The following is a 17,414-nucleotide window of genomic DNA, read 5'->3' as shown; positions in this document are numbered from 1 at the left end:
AATCATCAGTAAGGAAGCAAAACAAAGGAGAATCATGGATTAAAATGGGGACTAAAGTCCATTTCCAGCACTTTTAGCAAAAACACAATTCTAACATCTAAAGGAAAGGAGCATGCAGTCAGGGACCGACTGCAAAATCTATCCCGAAGCACTTGCAACATCCAACAAGGCCTTCCAGTAAAGGGAGCTGCGGATTCTGTACTCCTTTATCTTTGTTAAGACACAGGGTCAGGGCCACACCAACATCATCTGGCCTTATCTACCACTAAAATACATCACATTCTCCTTGAAGAAAACTGTGGCCACCAGGAACTGTAAGATTACAAGGAACAGATTATAGTCACAGAGCGTGGGGTGTGTGAGTGGAGCAGAGCAAAGCTTTCTCAGAGTTTTATCTTGGATTTTGCTGTGACTAAAGCTGGTACAAAAACAATCTGTCCCAGCAACAGCAGGCTGTGCCAAGTTACAGGAGTATAGTGAGCCCCTGAATAACTACACTGTGCACAGACATTCTGATTATAGCCATGTTAAAAGATGTGATAAGATGAAAGAAAACAACAAAGAAATGTAAGTGAAGGTAGTTTTCTTTCTTTCTTTTTTTTTTTTTTTTTTTTTTTTTTTGGTGGGGCCTGTCCTGGATCTCACTCTGTAGATCAGGCTGGCCTCGAACTCACAGAGATCCGCCTGGCTCTGCCTCCCAAGTGCTGGGATTAAAGGTATATGCCACCGCCACCGCCACCTGGCTTCTAAGGTAGTTTGCTAAGTTACAGATTTTTTTTTTTAAAAGATTTATTTATTTATTAGGTATACAGAGTTCTGCCTACATATATGCTTGCAGGTCAGAAGAGGGCACCAGATCTCATTATTGATGGTTCTGAGCTACCATGTGGTTGCTGGGAATTGAACTCAGGACCTCTGGAAGAACAGCCAGTGCTCTTAACCTCTGAGCCATCTCTCCAGCCCCATTCCTCATCTTCTATAAGAAGTCTCTGAAAGTGAGGCAGGATAGACTGAATTTCTGAGTTGGATTGGCGAGAATGAATATTTATTGTACATGGGTATAAATTTGTTGCATTTGAATGGGGAGGTAACATGTCTAAATCAGTCTCCCCTAATGTAGGGGCAGTGGCCCCCTGCTGAGATGTCCTTGGGGTATCCTCTTCAGAGGGTTCCTCTTTATTGTAGTCTTCTTGAAGAGGGTTCAAGTAATTCATTACTGCAGTCCAAATTGAAAAAAACTGACAGCCCAAACATTTTTTTCCTTCCAAACTGTATTTAATCATATTGCCATGCTAATATTCTCTTCCTGTGGATATCAGGAGGGTAAGGAAAAACTTGTAAAAAGAAATCTTCAGACAGTCCTCGGGCCTGCAGTGCTATGGGGATGGAGAAGACTGCTCTAGAGCAGCAGGCCAAACTATCTGCTCTTCCTTCCACCAGAGCCCTCTGCTGAGAGTAACACTGAATACCAGACACCATCTCATTTGGACTCTGCATTTTAAGTGGTAAGGGCAGCTGCAATAGAGTCATTCTTGTTCCTACCACACACTGATGTCAATGTCTCTTAATGAGGAAGATGGAAACAAGAGAAAGGATAAAATGAAGAAGCCTCATCAACAACTGGACTCACACATTATCCCAAAGTTACATCAAACTACAACTACAAGCTGGGGGCTGTCGAGATGGCTAAATGGTTAAGAGCACTTGCTGCTCTTGCAGAAAACGAAAACTCAGCTCATAGCATCCGTGTCAGGCAGCCCACAAATTAGGCTCTATGACCTTGGACCCCCTCACCTGGCCTCCATGGGTACTGCACTCATTCACATACAGACATACACAGAAATACAAACAAAATTTTAAAAAAACAAAAAACAAAAAACATTTTGGACTAGTTTTAGGTTTGCACCACATCACAGGACTCTAATCTGTTTATGGATTAGGTTTTAAATGTCTCCATTTAAAAACTATTTTGGAGGTGGGCAGTGGTAGTGCATAACATTAATCCCACCACTTAGGAAGTATAGGCAGCCAGATCTGTGTGAGTTCAAGGCCAGCCTGGTCTACAGAGCTAGTTCCAGGACAGCCAGGGCTACACAGACAAACCCTGTCTTGAAAAACAAAATCAAAACAAACAAAAAACTAGTCTGGAGTGATGGCTCAGTGGCAGAGTGTATAATCCTCTTCAGAAGACATGAGTTAGGTTTTCAAAACCACATCAGGCGATTCACAACTGCCCGTAATTCCAGTTCCAAAGGATCCAACACCTCTGATTTTTGAAGGCAAATGCACTCAAGTACACATACCCAAAGCAGATTGACATCATTAAACATTTTTTTAAAAACACACACAAAAATAATTTGGGGGCTGGGGATGCAGCTCAAGTTGGTGGAGTGCTTGCCTACCATATACAAGTATTTAAATGCAGTCCCAAGCAATGCATACGCTGGGAGTGGTGGTATATTCCAATAACTTTAGCACTACAGGGATTGAAACAGAATGGGAAGTTCAAGATCATCCTCAGATATATGACACCATGACTAAAAAAAAAAAATTAAAATTAAAAAATGAATTGAGACTCAATTTCCAGCATGAGGGAGGTAAAGCCTGGGAGCTGGAGACCATAATCCAGATTTGACTCTGTCTCCAAAACCTAAAAAGCCAGAGGCTTGAGAGATTTCAACAAGCCAGGCACAATCTAATCAAAAGGAGATCTCAGCCGGGTGGTAGTGGTGCACGCCTTTAATCCCAGCACTTGGGAGGCAGAGCCAGGCGGATCTCTGTGAGTTCGAGGCCAGCCTGGACTACCAAGTGAGTTCCAGGAAAGGCGCAAAGCTACACAGAGAAACCCTGTCTCGAGAAACCAAAGAAAAAAAACAAAAAAAAAAAAAAAAAAGGAGATCTCTTGAGCACAAGAATTCAAAGCTAGCCTCAGATACACAGCAAGACTGATCTCAAAAACAATGTAAATTAAATAAAATAAAAGGGCAACATGGGATCTTCGTGATTTTAGAATATTCATCATCTTGATTGAAATGCAAGCTACATGAACCTACACAGGTGAGATGTAGTGGGTAGCTGTTCTAGCCACAACCTTGAAGCACTGCCCTTAGTGAGGCACAGGTAATTGCTACACCTGCCTCTGACCTTGAAGTACCTGCCCCTGGGGCATGGCCACTGGGTACCCTTAAGACCTTGGATGCACATACAGGGACCTCTCTTCACCTCCTTGTGGTATTGGATGCTGAGATCTTGGACCAGGCAAATCAGTGTGGGACATAGCTCAGCGTTTCTGGACACTACAATAAATCTCCCATGGTAGTGAGTTAACCCCCAAATACATTCCTTTGTTCATTAAATAGACTCTGCGGATTTCTCCCCTACACTGGGCACCAGATAATGGGAGAAATCCATAGAGTCTGCTGAGTCCAAACTGGGCTGGGCTATGTAGTGAAATAGTGCCTCAAAAAAAAAAAAAAAAGAAAGAAAAGATACTGGGAGCCAGAGGCAGGCGGATCTCTGTGAGTTCAAGGCCAGCCTGGGCTACAGAGTGAGTTCCAGGAAAGGCGCAAAGCTATACAGAGAAACCCTGTCTCGAAAAACCAAAAAAAAAAAAAGAAAAGGAGGGCAGGAGAGTAGAAAGGAAGACTGGAGGGTGGGCAGCAGCCAGGTGCTTGCTTTAGCCGCACATACACTAAAACTGGAATGATACAGAAAAGATCAGCATGGCCCCTGCGCAAGGATGACAGGCAAATTTGTGAAGTCTATCTTTTTTTTTCCTCCTGTTTTTGTGGAACTGTATTGTAAACCTAAATTATCAGTAAAGATGTTTCCATCTTAAAAAAAAAACGAAAGAAAAGCTAGGCATGGGAGTTCACAATGTAATGCCCAGGCTGAATGAAGCAGAAGATCGCCAAGAGTTCTAGACCGCTCTGGGCTACAGTGTGAGACCTGATCTCAAAAAAACTCATTTTACATATCAACAGACTTATGTAGCTGAAAAGTTCACTTTTTTTTCTTTTTTTCTTTTTTTAAATCTAAATCATGGGTTAGAAGGTGTGTCATGATGTGGAAAAGAATGCATAGTCTAAGCTAGGTGGTGGTGGCGGTGGCAGTGGCGGCGTACACCTTTAGTCCCAACACAGGAGGCAGAAGCAGGTGGATCTCTTGGGTTTGAGGCCAGCCTGGTCCACAGAGTAAGTTCCAAAACAGCCAGAGCTACACGGAAAAAACCTGTCTGGAAAAACCTTAAAAAAAGAGAGAGAAAGAAGGGGGGAGAAAAGAAAAGAAGAGAGGAGAGGGAGAGGAGAGGGGAGGGGAGGGGAGGGGAGAGAAGAGAAGAAAAAAAAGAATAGTCTAGTTACTTTTTTGGAGTCTCTTGCTTCATCTCATTGATTTATTTTTATGTGTATGGGTGTTTTGCACACACATATGTCTATGCACCACGTGCATGCCTGGAGCCTCCGGTGACCTGAAGAGGGGATCCGATCCCCTGGGACTGGAGCCATTGACAGCTCCCAGCTACCGTAGTGGGTTTTGGGAAGAACAGCCAGTACTCCTAACTGCTAAGCCATCTCTCCAACCCTTCTAACTCTTGAAATGTCCCCAGTGCAAAACGGCAGAGAAAGTAGCAACTTACCAAACCACGAGTCTACATTTTCAGTATCTTCTTCGGCGTCCAAAGATGAAAAGTTGATGAAGTTGGTGGGGGCATCAAAAGAGTAAGTAGTTGTGACTTGTGACATTGCCCCCACTTAGTGCAGGAGAAGCTCTTTCCAGGATTATAACACTCTACTCAATAGATCGACTTCTGAGGAGAGAAATGTTATAAAAAAAAAGTGGCTGTATATCAATCAATATCAAGTATTGATCCCTACCAACTACTTTGGTTTTACATTTCCAATTTTGAAAGCCATCTGGGGGGCTGCAGAGATGGCTCAGCGGTTAAGAGCACTGACTGCTTTCCCAGTGCTCTTCCAGAGGACCTGGGTTCAAGTCCCAGCACCCACACGGCAGCTCACAACTGTCTAACTCCAAGATCTAACACCCTCACACAGACATACCTGCAGGCATAACAACAATGCACATAAAACAAAAATAAATAATTTTTTTTTAAAAAAGGAGGAAAATCATCTGGAACTGGGCATGGCAGTACAGGCCTTTTAATTCCAGCAATTGGGAGGCAGAGGCAGGAGAGTTTCTCTGAGTTTGAGACTAGCCTGGTCTACATAATAAACTCCAGGTCAGCCAGGGATACTGTAAGTGAGATCCTGTCTCAAAACTTGTGCTTGCGCGCGCACACACACACACACACACACACACACACACACACACACACACACACAAAAGAAGAAAAGAAAAGCATCTGGAAAATATACCCTACTTTGTCAAATCACCTTAAAAGTTAGTTGCCTGGGAGATTACTTGTTTTTAGAATTGGAAAGAAGCCAGTTTGGGGCTGTTGAAAGGATTCAGTGGGTGAAGGTACCTTCCACCAAGCCTGATGACCTAGTTTGATCCCTAAAAGCCACACGGTGGCAAAAGAGAAAACTGCCTCCTGCAAGCTGTCCTCTGACCTCCATACGCATGTCGTGGCATGCATGCATGCACACCCAAACAGATAGATAAATGAACAAGCTTTGCTTTCTTTTTTAAAGAAAAGGCTAAGTTTGATGAGTACCTACAATCTGCCATTTACTGCTGGGTGTTGCACTCATTAATTTTCCCTCAGTCTGTCATTTTCTTCTTTCTAAGCCTTTCTCCACCTACGTTTTCACTGTGTGCCTGATAACCTAATTTCTAAAACACATCATTAACTTTTACACCTATGGACAAAAATCTTTACCCAAGTCCAACTAAATCTCTAGGAAATGCTATGCAAAGTACCCAACCCCAGTGCCGCCAGCTTAGCTGTGGTTCCTCTAGAACAATGAGCATCCAACTTTCTATCAGCTAACTCCATAAACGCCCCTCCTGGTCCACTGCAGGGCAAACGCCCGTCTAAGTTGTACATCGGGGTGCTTAGCAGAGGGCCTCATGAATAGTTTTGCCAAGTACTAGTTTTCATTCCTCAGGAATATTTTAAGAAAATTCTATTACTGGGCTGAAGGCGTAGCTCAGGGGTAGAAAGCAGACTCAGTATGCATGAGGGTGTGGGTGTGATCTAACACAGAGGGAGAAAAACAATAATAAAACAAAATCCCCTAGGCATGAAGAAAATGACTTAATACACATCAAAGCCGTAACATGCCTAAGTCAAAGAACAAGTCAACAATACAGACCTACCCCCCATGCCAACAAAACTCTGCATTCCACTGTGTACAAACATGTAAGTTTAACCCTCCCATTCTAGTTCTATCTAGTAACAAAATAGCTGAAAGCAGTCTGAAAAAATAGCCTAGAGGCCATACCCACTAACAAATAATTGCCAATGAATCCCAGTGAGCTGTTGAGACAGGCCATCAGGGCACGATGCCTGTAAATTCCAGCACACAGAAGATAGAGGCAGGAAAACTCTAGACAAGCTAGAGTCCAGTCTGGTATACACAGCAAATTCTGGGCCAGCAAGGACTACATAGCAAGACCCTATCTCAAAAAGGCGAAATTTTGTTATCTTGGAGGAAAGTAGATACCTATAATATTTACATAAAAATTATCCCCTCTTGGGACTGGTGGGATGGCTCAGTGTAAAGGCATGTGCTACCACACCTGGCAATCTATGCTCTCCACTCTTGGTATCACATGAAAGAGGGGATCTGACCCCTGTAAGCTGCCCTCTGACCTTCATATATGTATCATAGCACACACATACACACAAACACAAATATTTTTTTAAAAACCTTTCTTTAAGCTGAGTGTGGTGAAGCATGCTTTTATCAAAGCACAGAAGACAGAAGCAGGTAATCTCTGAGTCTAGCCTGGTCTACTTACTGAGTTCCAGGCCATGCCAGAGCTAGAGGGAGACCTGGTCTCAGGAAAACAAAACAAAACAAAAAACAACAAAAAACAAAAGCCTTTCTTTAAATTCCTATAAAAACTAATTAAAACTTCGTGCTCAGTGAGCATGGTGGCACATGTCTGTAGTCCCAGCACTGGGGAGGCAGAGCCAGGCGAATCTCTGTGAGTTTTAGACCAATCTGGTCTACAGAGCAAGTTCCGGGAAGCCAAGAATTTTACACAGGGAAACCCTGTCTCCAAAAAGAGAGAGAGAGAGGAGAGGAGAGAAAAGAAAAGAAAAGAAAGTTCATGCTCATTTAAACCAAAAAAAAAACTTTTATAAAAATTGAACCAGAGCCAGGTGTAGTGGCATACACATGTAATTTCAGCACTTAGGAGGTAGAGGCCAAGGCTAGTCTGTGCTGTGGAATAATCCTACTGTACACTGTGAAAATGTGTTGCTTTCATTGTTAATAAAAAGCTGATTGGCTGATAGCTAGGCAGGATTTTCGGGACAGAGAGAATGCTGGGAAGAAGGGCAGAGTCTGAGGAGTCTCAAGACAGACTGGGAAGAAGCAACATGGGAAGTTCATTGATGAAGTAAACAAGCCTCAGGGCAGCACATAGATTAATAGAAATGGGTTAATGTAAGTTGTAAGAGCCGACTGGAGACAAGCCTAAGCTATTGGCCAAGCATTTATAATTAATATTAAGTCTCTTTTCAGTTATTTGGGAGAGAATGCCAGGATGCAGAAAAACTCCATCTACAAGTCTAGACTACATAAGATCTTGTTTCAAAATACAAACACACACACACACACACACACACACACACACACACACACACACACAGAGCAAGGTCTGGTAGCTTATACCTAGAATCTTACTACCCAGGAGGCAAAGGCAGGAGGATTTACTACAAGTTCAAAGCCAGCCTGGTCTACATACACACAAGTTCTAGGGCTACATAGTGAGCAAACAAACATTACAGTATACAGCTGCAATCCCACCAGGCGGTGGTGGCACACGCCTTTAATCCCAGCACTCAGGAGACAGAGCCAGGCGGATCTCTGTGAGTTTGAGACCAGCCTGGTCTACAGATCGAGATCCAGGACAGGCACCAAAACTACACAGAGAAACGTTGTCTCAAAAAACCAAAAAGAAAATATCTACAATCCTAGCACATTTTGAATGTTTCACGTATTCTACACATACTCCATGGTAAATTTAAGCATATACCATCACTTAATGATATATAAAATTATTTATACTCCATTTTTAGAATTTTCCCCAATATTTTCACTTTAAAAGTACTTCTAGAAGAACATTTTTACAGCTAATATTCTGTACATATTTGTTACTGTTTCTCTAAAATAATTTTTATGAGGTAAAAATGAGACAAGGGATGTCAAAATACTCCTCAGAAGAGGAGAGGAGTGTGCCAGGTCCCTAAGCCCATCACCACCAACTAAACTACACCACTGCCACCATACACTGAGCTCAGTCACCAACCTTCATTACTGCCCAGTGCTTTGGTCAGCATTTACTTAGCTTCTCAGTGACCTGAGCAATAAGGAAAGTATTTCTGAGTTTTATAGTGTCTCAGAAATAATTGGTATAACAAATAACAACCAGGCGGTGGTGGCACACGCCTTTAACCCCAGCACTTAGGAAGCAGAGGCAGGGGGTTCGAAGATAGCCAGAGTTACATAGTGAGAACCTGTCTAGAAAATAAATAAATAACAGGGATTTTTTGTTTGGTTTTGTTTGTGGAGACAGGATCTCTCTGAGTAGCCCTGGCTGTCCTGGAACTCGATTTGTAGACCAGACTGGCCTCAAACTCACAGAGCCTCTGCCTCCTGAGTTCTGGAGTTAAAGTATGTGCCATCACTGCCTGGCCGAAGAACAGATTTCTACAGTGCCATCATTATACACTCCACTCAACTTCTCCCCATGAACACATCACGGCTTTAACTCTTCATAGCGACGTTCTAGTTGAAGACTTAGTGTAGAAACATGACACTCTGAAATTGGAAAGAACCGCAGGTAACATCTGACGTTTGCAGTTTATAGATAACAATTCATTAAAAACAAGGGTTTGCCAAAAACCATAACAACTCTTGAAATAGTGGTTAAAAACAAACAAACACAGGAATATAGCTACCAGAGATGCCAGGCTGTAGTAAGTACTAAATCTTTATTGTTTCTAATGCTCATTTACAACCTTGTAAAGCATCATGTACACTCCTCCCGCTGTAAGAGGAAGCTAAGGGTCAGACTAACTACTCAGTACCAGCCACGTCAAGAAGAGCTGGCTCCTGGCTGCAGCACAGCCTCTAACACCCTCACCTACTGTGGGAATCAGCAGTGCTGGGAGGGTCAGGTCTCATCTGCCTATAAGCTGGCACTTGGCTTGTTTTCCAGGGTCTTTTGACTGGGAGAAGGCCCTCTATTACGCCACTGTAAACTTTTCACTCTCCTTCATTTCCACTTTCACTATTGCTTGCTTTGTTTTGTTGATCTTGTTATTTTTGTTGCTGTTTTGTTTTTGTTTTAAGACAGGGTCTCACTGTGTAACCCTGGCTTGCCTGGAACTTGATCTGTACAACAGGCTGGCCTCAAAAATTTATCAGTTAGCCTCTGCTTCCAGAGTGCTGGGATTAAAGGCGTGCAACATGACACCCAAGCTTTTTTGTTGTTGTTGCTGGTTGGGACTTATATATAGCACAGATTGGCCTAGAACCTGCTAATTAGCCACACATGCACACAATACAAATTCATACCATATAAATAAAGGCAAAATTAAAAAAAAAAGACCATTAGTGAAGGGCTTCGCTGGCAATAGTTAAAATTCCCTGGTTGAAAGGAGGACATTTTCCTGTTCTTTTGAACAACTATGCTGGGAGACATGGGAAAATCTTAGATTCCCATGATCTCAATGGCTAATTGAGGTCACTGGGAACACTTCCCAGGCAGGACTATAATGAAGACAAGCAGAGCTGGGGAAGAAAGGGACAGGAATGTAAAATGCCACTATCGCACTTGGCCTCTGAAACTATGACTCCAGCAACTCTCTCGAGAAGCCCGCGGTCACACTAGGATATGTTTTTTTTGGTTTTGGTTTTTTTGTTTGTTTGTTTGTTTTGTTTTTTGTCCTTTACTGAAGCCTCTTTCCTTTTCTTTTCCCTTGTATTTATTTTGGAATTCTTACTTCTTTTTATTTTATGTGCATGGGGTGTTTTATCTGTTTGTATATCTGGGTACTACCTGTATGCAGTGTCTGCAGAGGCCAGAAGAGGGGATAAGCTTCACCTGGAACTTAGCTGCCATGTGAATGTGAGCAATCAAACCAGGGCCTCTGGAAAAGCAGACCTGTTCTTAACTGTTGAGCCACCTTTCAAGCCCCTTTCCTATTCTTTTGAGACAGGGTTTCTCTGTGTAGCTTTACGCCTTTCCTGGAACTCACTCTGTAGTCCAGGCTGGCCTCAAACTCACAGAGATCCGCCTGCCTCTTCCTCTCGAGTGCTGGGATTAAAGGCGTGCGCCACCACTACCTGGCCCCCTTTCCTACTCTTTTTTTTCTTTTTGAAGATTTATTTATTTTGTATACAGTGTTCTGCCTACATGTATGCTTGCAGGCCAGAAGAGGGCACCAGATCTCATTATAGATGGTTGTGAGCCACCATGTGGTTGCTGGGAATTGAACTCATGACCTCTGGAAGAGCAGTCAGTGCTCTTAACCTCTGAGCCATCTCTCCAGCCCCCTTTCCTACTCTTAATACCAGGCTTAAATCTATATTAAACCCCTTTCTAACTCAAGCCATATGTGGCACTTGAAATGCTGAAGCAAGCAGACCTCTCTGAATTCAAGGCCAGCCTGGTCTACCAGTGAGTTCTAGGACAGCCAAGGCTACACATGGAAACCCCGTCTTGAAAAACAAAACAAAACAAAACAAAAAAAGGGGTGGGGTAGGGAGGATGATCTTGATTCCACCAAAAAGCATAAAACAAAACAAAACAATCTAATCTAACCTTTCACACGCTTTGCTTTTTTTTTTTTTTTGAGGGTGGGGTTTCTTTGGCTGGCCTCATACCTCCTGTCTGGGCCTCTGTGATTTCAAAACAACAAAAAAAGAGGGAAAAGACAACATATTCATATATCCACATACATGAAGAAGTAAGCATTAGTAACTGAGTCTATGAAGGGGCCTGGGAGACATGGAGTAGGAGAGAGTGCACTATAAAGTGTTTGTGGTCTTGGAGAATATGCTTTATTATTATATGAATGTTTACCTTTTCAGTTGGAAGGGCTAGCTAGGTAAGCAACATTTATTTTTCTCTAAGTTTGCACTTTAGAAAAGATTGGAATTCCTGGAATTTTTGCTAAATATTCTTGATAATCCAACAATAACTTCAATTAATTGGTTTTTAGAAATAATGTTTCCCATTTATGTGATCCATAAATTGACCACTAACTTGACTTGTCCAAACATTACATATTCTTTCTAGTATTTCTATATATGTGTTTTTTTAAGGTTTATTTATTTATGTATTTTAAGTATGAGTGTTCTGTCTGCATGTATGCCTGCACGCCAAAAGAGGGCATCAGATCTCATTACAGATGGTTGTGAGCCGCCATATGGTTGCTGGGAATTGAACTCAAGACCTCTGAAAGAACAGCCAGTACTCTTAACTGCTAAGCCTCATCTTTTTTTTTTTTAACTTGTATGAGTGTTTTGCCTGCATGTGTATATGTGCACCACATGCATGCAAGCTGCCTGCAGAGGTCAGAAGAGGGCATGGAATGCCCTGGAACTGCAGTTACAGATAGCTATGAAGTACCATGTGGGTACTGAATTCAAACCTGGGTCCTCTGAAAAACCAGCAAGCACTTTAACCACTGGGTATCTGTCCAGCCAATGGTCTATTTTTTTTAAATGATTTATTTATTTGCCTACATGTGTGACTGTGTAAGGGTGTTAGATCCCCTAGAACTGGAGTTACAGACAGTTGTGAGCTACCATGTGGTTGCTAGGAATTGAACCCAGGTGCTCTGAAAGAGCAGCCAGTGCTCTTAACCACGGAGCCATCTCTCCAGCCAGCCAGCCAGCCAGCCCACCCACCCCCACTCACCCCCAGTCCATGGCCTCTTTTTATTTTTTATTTATTTATTTGTTTGTTTGTTTGTTTGTTTGTTTGTTTATTTTTAGGGCTGAGGACTGAACCACTGAGCTAAATCCCCAACCCCCCACGGCCTCTTTTTAAAAATGCCCCTTTTACACTATCTTTTTGTCTAGATTGGTCAACTCAGGAGGCCACCCTGCCACTCTATAATCCCAGCACTTGAGAACCTGAAGCAAGAAGACTGCCAAGTTTGAGAGCATCCTTGGCTACACATTGAGGTCCAGGCCAGCCTGGGCTACAAAGTGAGACTGTCTCAGATAAAACACAAGAACAATAAAAACACCCTGCCTCTCCTCAAAGTGGGATCAAACTAACAAATATGCATCCGTTATCCCTTGAGATCTCATCCTCTCCATCAAAGGCTGACAAAGTGTATGAAGAAAGTGAAGTAGGTCGGGAGGTAGCTCAGCGAGACGTGAAGGAACGTAGCAGAGAAGGACCAGGACACACAGCAGAGCAACTAACTGCGAAATCAAGATGGTTTCACACACTGCCTCATCACAAACAATAAATAGTAGGATGTCCAAATATCAAAAATTAAAGTCTGTTCTGTCATAGCCTAGGATACTGCAGAGGTCAAAGCTAAGCGCAGCTGTTTAAATGAGAGTCCTATGAATGCTGGGAACTGGTCCCTTCCTGCACCCCTTAATCAAGATTGAATTTCTGTCAACAGGTCTCACTGAAGGGAGCGGGGGAAGGCACATATGTCAACCACATTCCCTTAAACAAAACAAGCTGCCAAGCAAGAGAATTAGCTTCATATTTCAAAATTATCTGAAACTGCCACAACACAGGCTCCTGAAAAATTACAAAGATTCTCAGTAGCTGGGCTTGGTGGCACTTTAATCCCAGCACTGGAAAGCAGAGGCAGGTGGATCTCTAAGTTCAAGGCCAGCCTGCTCTACATAGCTAATTCCAGGTCAGCAAGGACTACATACTGAGTCCTTGCCTCTACAATAGAAATAAATCAAAATTAAAATAATAAAAAAAATTAACAAAAAAGAAAAAAACTTTTTTTTTTTTTGAGACCATGGTTTCTTTGTGTAGCCCTGACTGTCCTGGAACTAACTCTGAAAAAACAGCTTCTAATGAAAAATAATCCTACAGGAAATCAGAGAAAGAAAAAAAAAAGTCTAGGGCTGGAGAGATGGCTCAGCAGTTAAGAGCACTGTCTGCTGTTCCAGAGAGAAGAGGTTTGATTCCCAGCACCCACATGGTGGCTCACAACCATCTATAACTCTAGTTCCTGGGGATCTGACACTCTCTCCAGGCCGCTATGGGTACCTGGCAAGCACATGGTACACATACATTCATGCAGATAAAAACACTCAAGCAAAATAAAATAAAGTAGAAATATTCTTTAAATAAGTAAAGAAAGGGGCTGGAGAGATGGCTCAGCGGTTAAGAGCACTGGTTGCTCTTCCAGAGGTCCTGAATTCAATTCCCAGCAACCACATGGTGGCTCACAGCCATCCATAATGAGATCTGGTGCCCTCTTCTGACCTGCAAGCATATATGTAGGCAGAACACTGTATACATAATAAATAAATAAATCTTTAAAAAAAAAAAAAAGTAAAGAAAGCCTACTCAATATGCTATCCATGAATCAATATGCTATATATGAACTAGTTCTTTATAAAATTGCCTGTTAAATATCACCCATCATATCATATAGCCCATCTGTTCCCAAACACTGAAAAGATACACATGTGTAATCCTTTCCCTTTGGATAACAGACAATAGAGCCAGGCAGTGGTGGTGCACTCCTCTAATCCCAGCATTAAGCCCAGCAAAGACAGGCAGATCTCTGTGAGTTTGAGGCCAACCTGGTCTACAAATCGAGTTTCAGGACAGCTAGGGCTATTACACAGAAAAACCCTGTCTCAAAAAGCCAAAATAAGCCGGGCGGTGGTGGCGCACGCCTTTAATCCCAGCACTCGGGAGGCAGAGCCAGGCGGATCTCTGTGAGTTCGAGGCCAGCCTGGGCTACCAAGTGAGTCCCAGGAAAGGCGCAAAGCTACACAGAGAAACCCTGTCTCGAAAAACCAAAAAAAAAAAAAAAAGCCAAAATAAAGAAATAAATAAATAGACAAACAAACAACCAAAGAGTCTTACTAACGTTTTCTAAGGAAGAAATGGTGAAAAAGGAAACCAAATGGAGACAAACACACACGAGGAAGGCTGTAGAAGAAGCGATATAACCTGTCTCTACATTCTTCTGAAATTAGCCTCACGCTGCCTCTTGTCTCTCTTCACTCACCCTCAGACCAAAACTAACTGCCCTTGACAAGCTCTACAAATCAAAAGGGGCAGGTTCCGAAGGGGTAGGGAGCAGCACAGAGCCTGAAATTGCAGGCTAGCAGCTCCTAGCAAAACAGAGGATGTTAGAGGCACCTCACCACCCAGCTGTGAGACACAGAAGAAAGCTTTGGTAATTCAAGAGAGTCAACAGAAGTCAAGGCTTCATTAGAGGCAGTCAGTTAAAATCTCATCTAGGCAAGGCATTTTCTCACCAACACCCTCTCCCACCTTCACAGAGCGAAGTGATCTTACCACATTAACACATATTCTCACTTTACCCAGAGAGAAAACATCTACATTTTTTCCTTGCACGTGAGGGATTAGAAAGGGTCAACAAATGGCAACATATCCAACATCTGGCTTTGACTATTAATCAAACTTACAAACTACATCTGAAGAAAGTTCAGTGGACTTTGTATCCACATTTGCTAATGTCTATGTTGAAATCCGATCTGTTTACAGAAACAGATCTATGAAGCTCCCAAAATTGGGTCAATTTAAAATCCAAAACAATCCCTCACCATCCAAACACTCAGAAGTCACCAAGTGGACACTGGAGACTTGTTCTAATTCACCCAGAAACACCACACAAATGTGTTTTTATTTCTTTCTCGAATTTACCAATTCCAGCCAGGCATGGTGTCATCATGAATGGAATCACAGCACTTGGGCAGCTGAGGCAGCAGGACCACCATCAGTTCAAGGCCACCATAGGCTACCAGCCTCAGCTATCTCAGAACAAGATCTCGTCTCAAAAGACAATCAAGGACAACAGAGATGGTTCAATGGGTCAAGGGGCTCGTGGGCAAGCCTGACACCCTGAGTTCGATCCCTAGAATCTACGGCGGAAGGAGGGAGCCAACTCCTAAACACACTCTGGCCTCCACACACACACACACCATGTACTCATGGCCTTGACTGCAAACATGAATGCATTCTCTCTCTCTCTCTCTCTCTCTCTCTCTCTCTCTCACACACACACACACACACACACACACACACACACACCAAAAAAAAAAAAAAGTTTTATATTTTACAGATTTTGTTTTGAGACGGTCTTCCTATGTAGCCCTGGCTATACTGGAACTCACTACATAGATCAGTCTAGCCTAGCCTTGAACTCGCAGAGATCTTACTGCCTTCCAAGTACTGGGATTAAAGGCACACCTGGCTCATATTGTATTTTTTTAAAAAGTTTTATTTATTTGTGTATGTGTTCATATTAACGAGACATATTCACTCAGGGCTTCCTCCACTCCCATATCTCCCTTGACATATTTTGACACAGGATCACATGGGGCCCAGTCCAGTCTTAAAATGACCATATTGCTGAGAACAACCTGCAATTCCCAATACTTCTGCCACCACCTCCAAGTGCTGGAATTACAGGATCTGCCACCAAGCACAACTTGTTCTTTGTTTTTTAAATTTTTTTTAGACAGGGTTTCTCTGTGTAGCCCTGGCTGTCCTGGAACTCACTCTGTAGACAAAGCTGGCCTCAAACTCAGAGATTTGCCTGCCTCTGTCTCCCAAGTGGTGGGATTAAAGGTGTGTGCCACCACCACCCAGGTTGTTTTGGGTTTTTTTTGGAGCTGAGGATCAAGCCCAGGGCCTTGTGCTTGCTAGGTAAGCACTCTACCACTGAGCTAAATCTCCAACCCCGAGTTTTGTTTTTTTGAGACAGTGCCTCAAAAAATATAGGCCAGACTGGCCTTGAACTGAATATATAGGAAAAGCTAGCCTTCTCCTGCCTCAGTATCCTAAGTCTGGGATTACATCCCCATACCTAGCTAAAATATAGACTCAGACAAAACTCTGCAATGTCATTTAAGCTAGGCACTGTGACCCAGACCTGTAATACTAGCTACTGAAGTAAAAACAGGGGATCACAGTTCAAGGCCAGTCTGGGCAACAGAGTGAGACCCTGACTCAAAACAGAAAGTACGGACGGGCCAGGTGTGGTGGTACACACCTTTAATCCCTGAGCTCTGAGGCAGGCAGATTTCTGAGTTCCAGGCTGTCTCAAAACACCAAACAAAGTTCAAAGAGGAGAGCTGGAGAGTTGGATCAGTGACTTAAGGGTACTAGTCTCCACTCCAGAGGACCTGGGTAGGATTCCCAGAACCCACACGGTGGTTCACAATGGTCCATAACTCCAGTTCCAGGGGAACTGATGCCTTCTTCTGGCCTCTATGAGCACCAGACACACAAGTGATGTACAGACAGACATGCAGACAAAATACTCATATGTTTAAGGTAAAGTTAAAAATATGCACAAAGTAAAATAAAAATAATAAAAATTAAAAGTCCAAAAAGGGCCGGGCGGTGGTGGTGCACGCCTTTAATCCCAGCACTTGGGAGGCAGAGGCAGGCGGATCTCTGTGAGTTCGAGGCCAGCCTGGTCTCCAAAGTGAGTTCCAGGAAAGGCGCAAAGCTACACAGAGAAACCCTCTCTCAAAAAAAAAAAGTCCAAAAAGGATTGAGGCTAGCTCAGTGGTAAGGCATGTGAAGCTCTGTCTTCCAGCCCCATCCCAATAACACACGTTAGCCAGAATTTCTCTAAGAAGCAGGATAGTGGATGATTTTACTTTTTCTTTTCCAAAATTTAAAGAATATCATTCTAAAATATGTACTAGCTTAAAAAGACACATTTAAGATATTTAAACATGTATGAAGCTGGTGTGCTAACATTTGCCTCCTTTGAGTGTCACTCACCATGGATACACACCTGACCTGTAGTTAACTGTCTCTCCAGCCCACGTCCTATGGCCTTGCCTCAAGACAGCAATCACCTTCTCAGGTCTCTTCTGAACCGCTGCAGTCACGCAGCCACTTCTTATTAAGAACCTGGAAGCAGCAGAAAGGTATTTTAAAAGGTTAAGAATAAACTTGAAAAATTTTGGCCAGGCAGTGGTGGCACACGCCTTTAATCCCCGCACTTGGGAGGCAGAGGCAGGTGGATCTCTGTGTTGGAGGCCAGCCTGGTCTACAGAGCG

At 42.9% G+C, this 17,414-nt stretch overlaps 1 protein-coding gene and 1 non-coding gene across 5 annotated transcripts in view; one reads left to right on the top strand and one right to left on the bottom strand.

The window, feature by feature from the left end:
* Tpx2 (TPX2 microtubule nucleation factor) overlaps positions 1-17,414 on the bottom strand; it is a 47,743-nt gene that overhangs the window by 27,874 nt on the left and 2,455 nt on the right. For 2 of the 4 annotated variants that reach the window (XM_052723764.1, XM_052723767.1), the window contains exons 2-3: positions 17,147-17,265; positions 4,637-4,807 (exon numbers count right to left, since the gene is read on the bottom strand). In XM_052723764.1, the coding sequence (XP_052579724.1) occupies positions 4,637-4,742 (106 nt within the window). In that variant the 5' untranslated portion in view covers positions 4,743-4,807; positions 17,147-17,265. Of the gene's footprint in view, positions 1-4,636; positions 4,808-17,133; positions 17,266-17,414 lie in introns of all 4 variants that reach the window. The other 2 variants (XM_052723765.1, XM_052723766.1) reach the window with 2 other exon arrangements.
* Positions 3,668-3,774, top strand: LOC128102804 (U6 spliceosomal RNA). The gene has a single exon (XR_008215552.1). It is a non-coding gene; the product is annotated as a U6 spliceosomal RNA (small nuclear RNA).

Source organism: Peromyscus californicus, unplaced genomic scaffold, assembly GCF_007827085.1.
Source record: "Peromyscus californicus insignis strain IS unplaced genomic scaffold, ASM782708v3 Scaffold_7__1_contigs__length_154581171, whole genome shotgun sequence".
In the NCBI taxonomy this organism is placed as follows: domain Eukaryota; kingdom Metazoa; phylum Chordata; class Mammalia; order Rodentia; family Cricetidae; genus Peromyscus; species Peromyscus californicus.
Note: the sequence above shows the minus strand (reverse complement) of the source record. Positions and strands in the feature narration are given on the sequence as shown.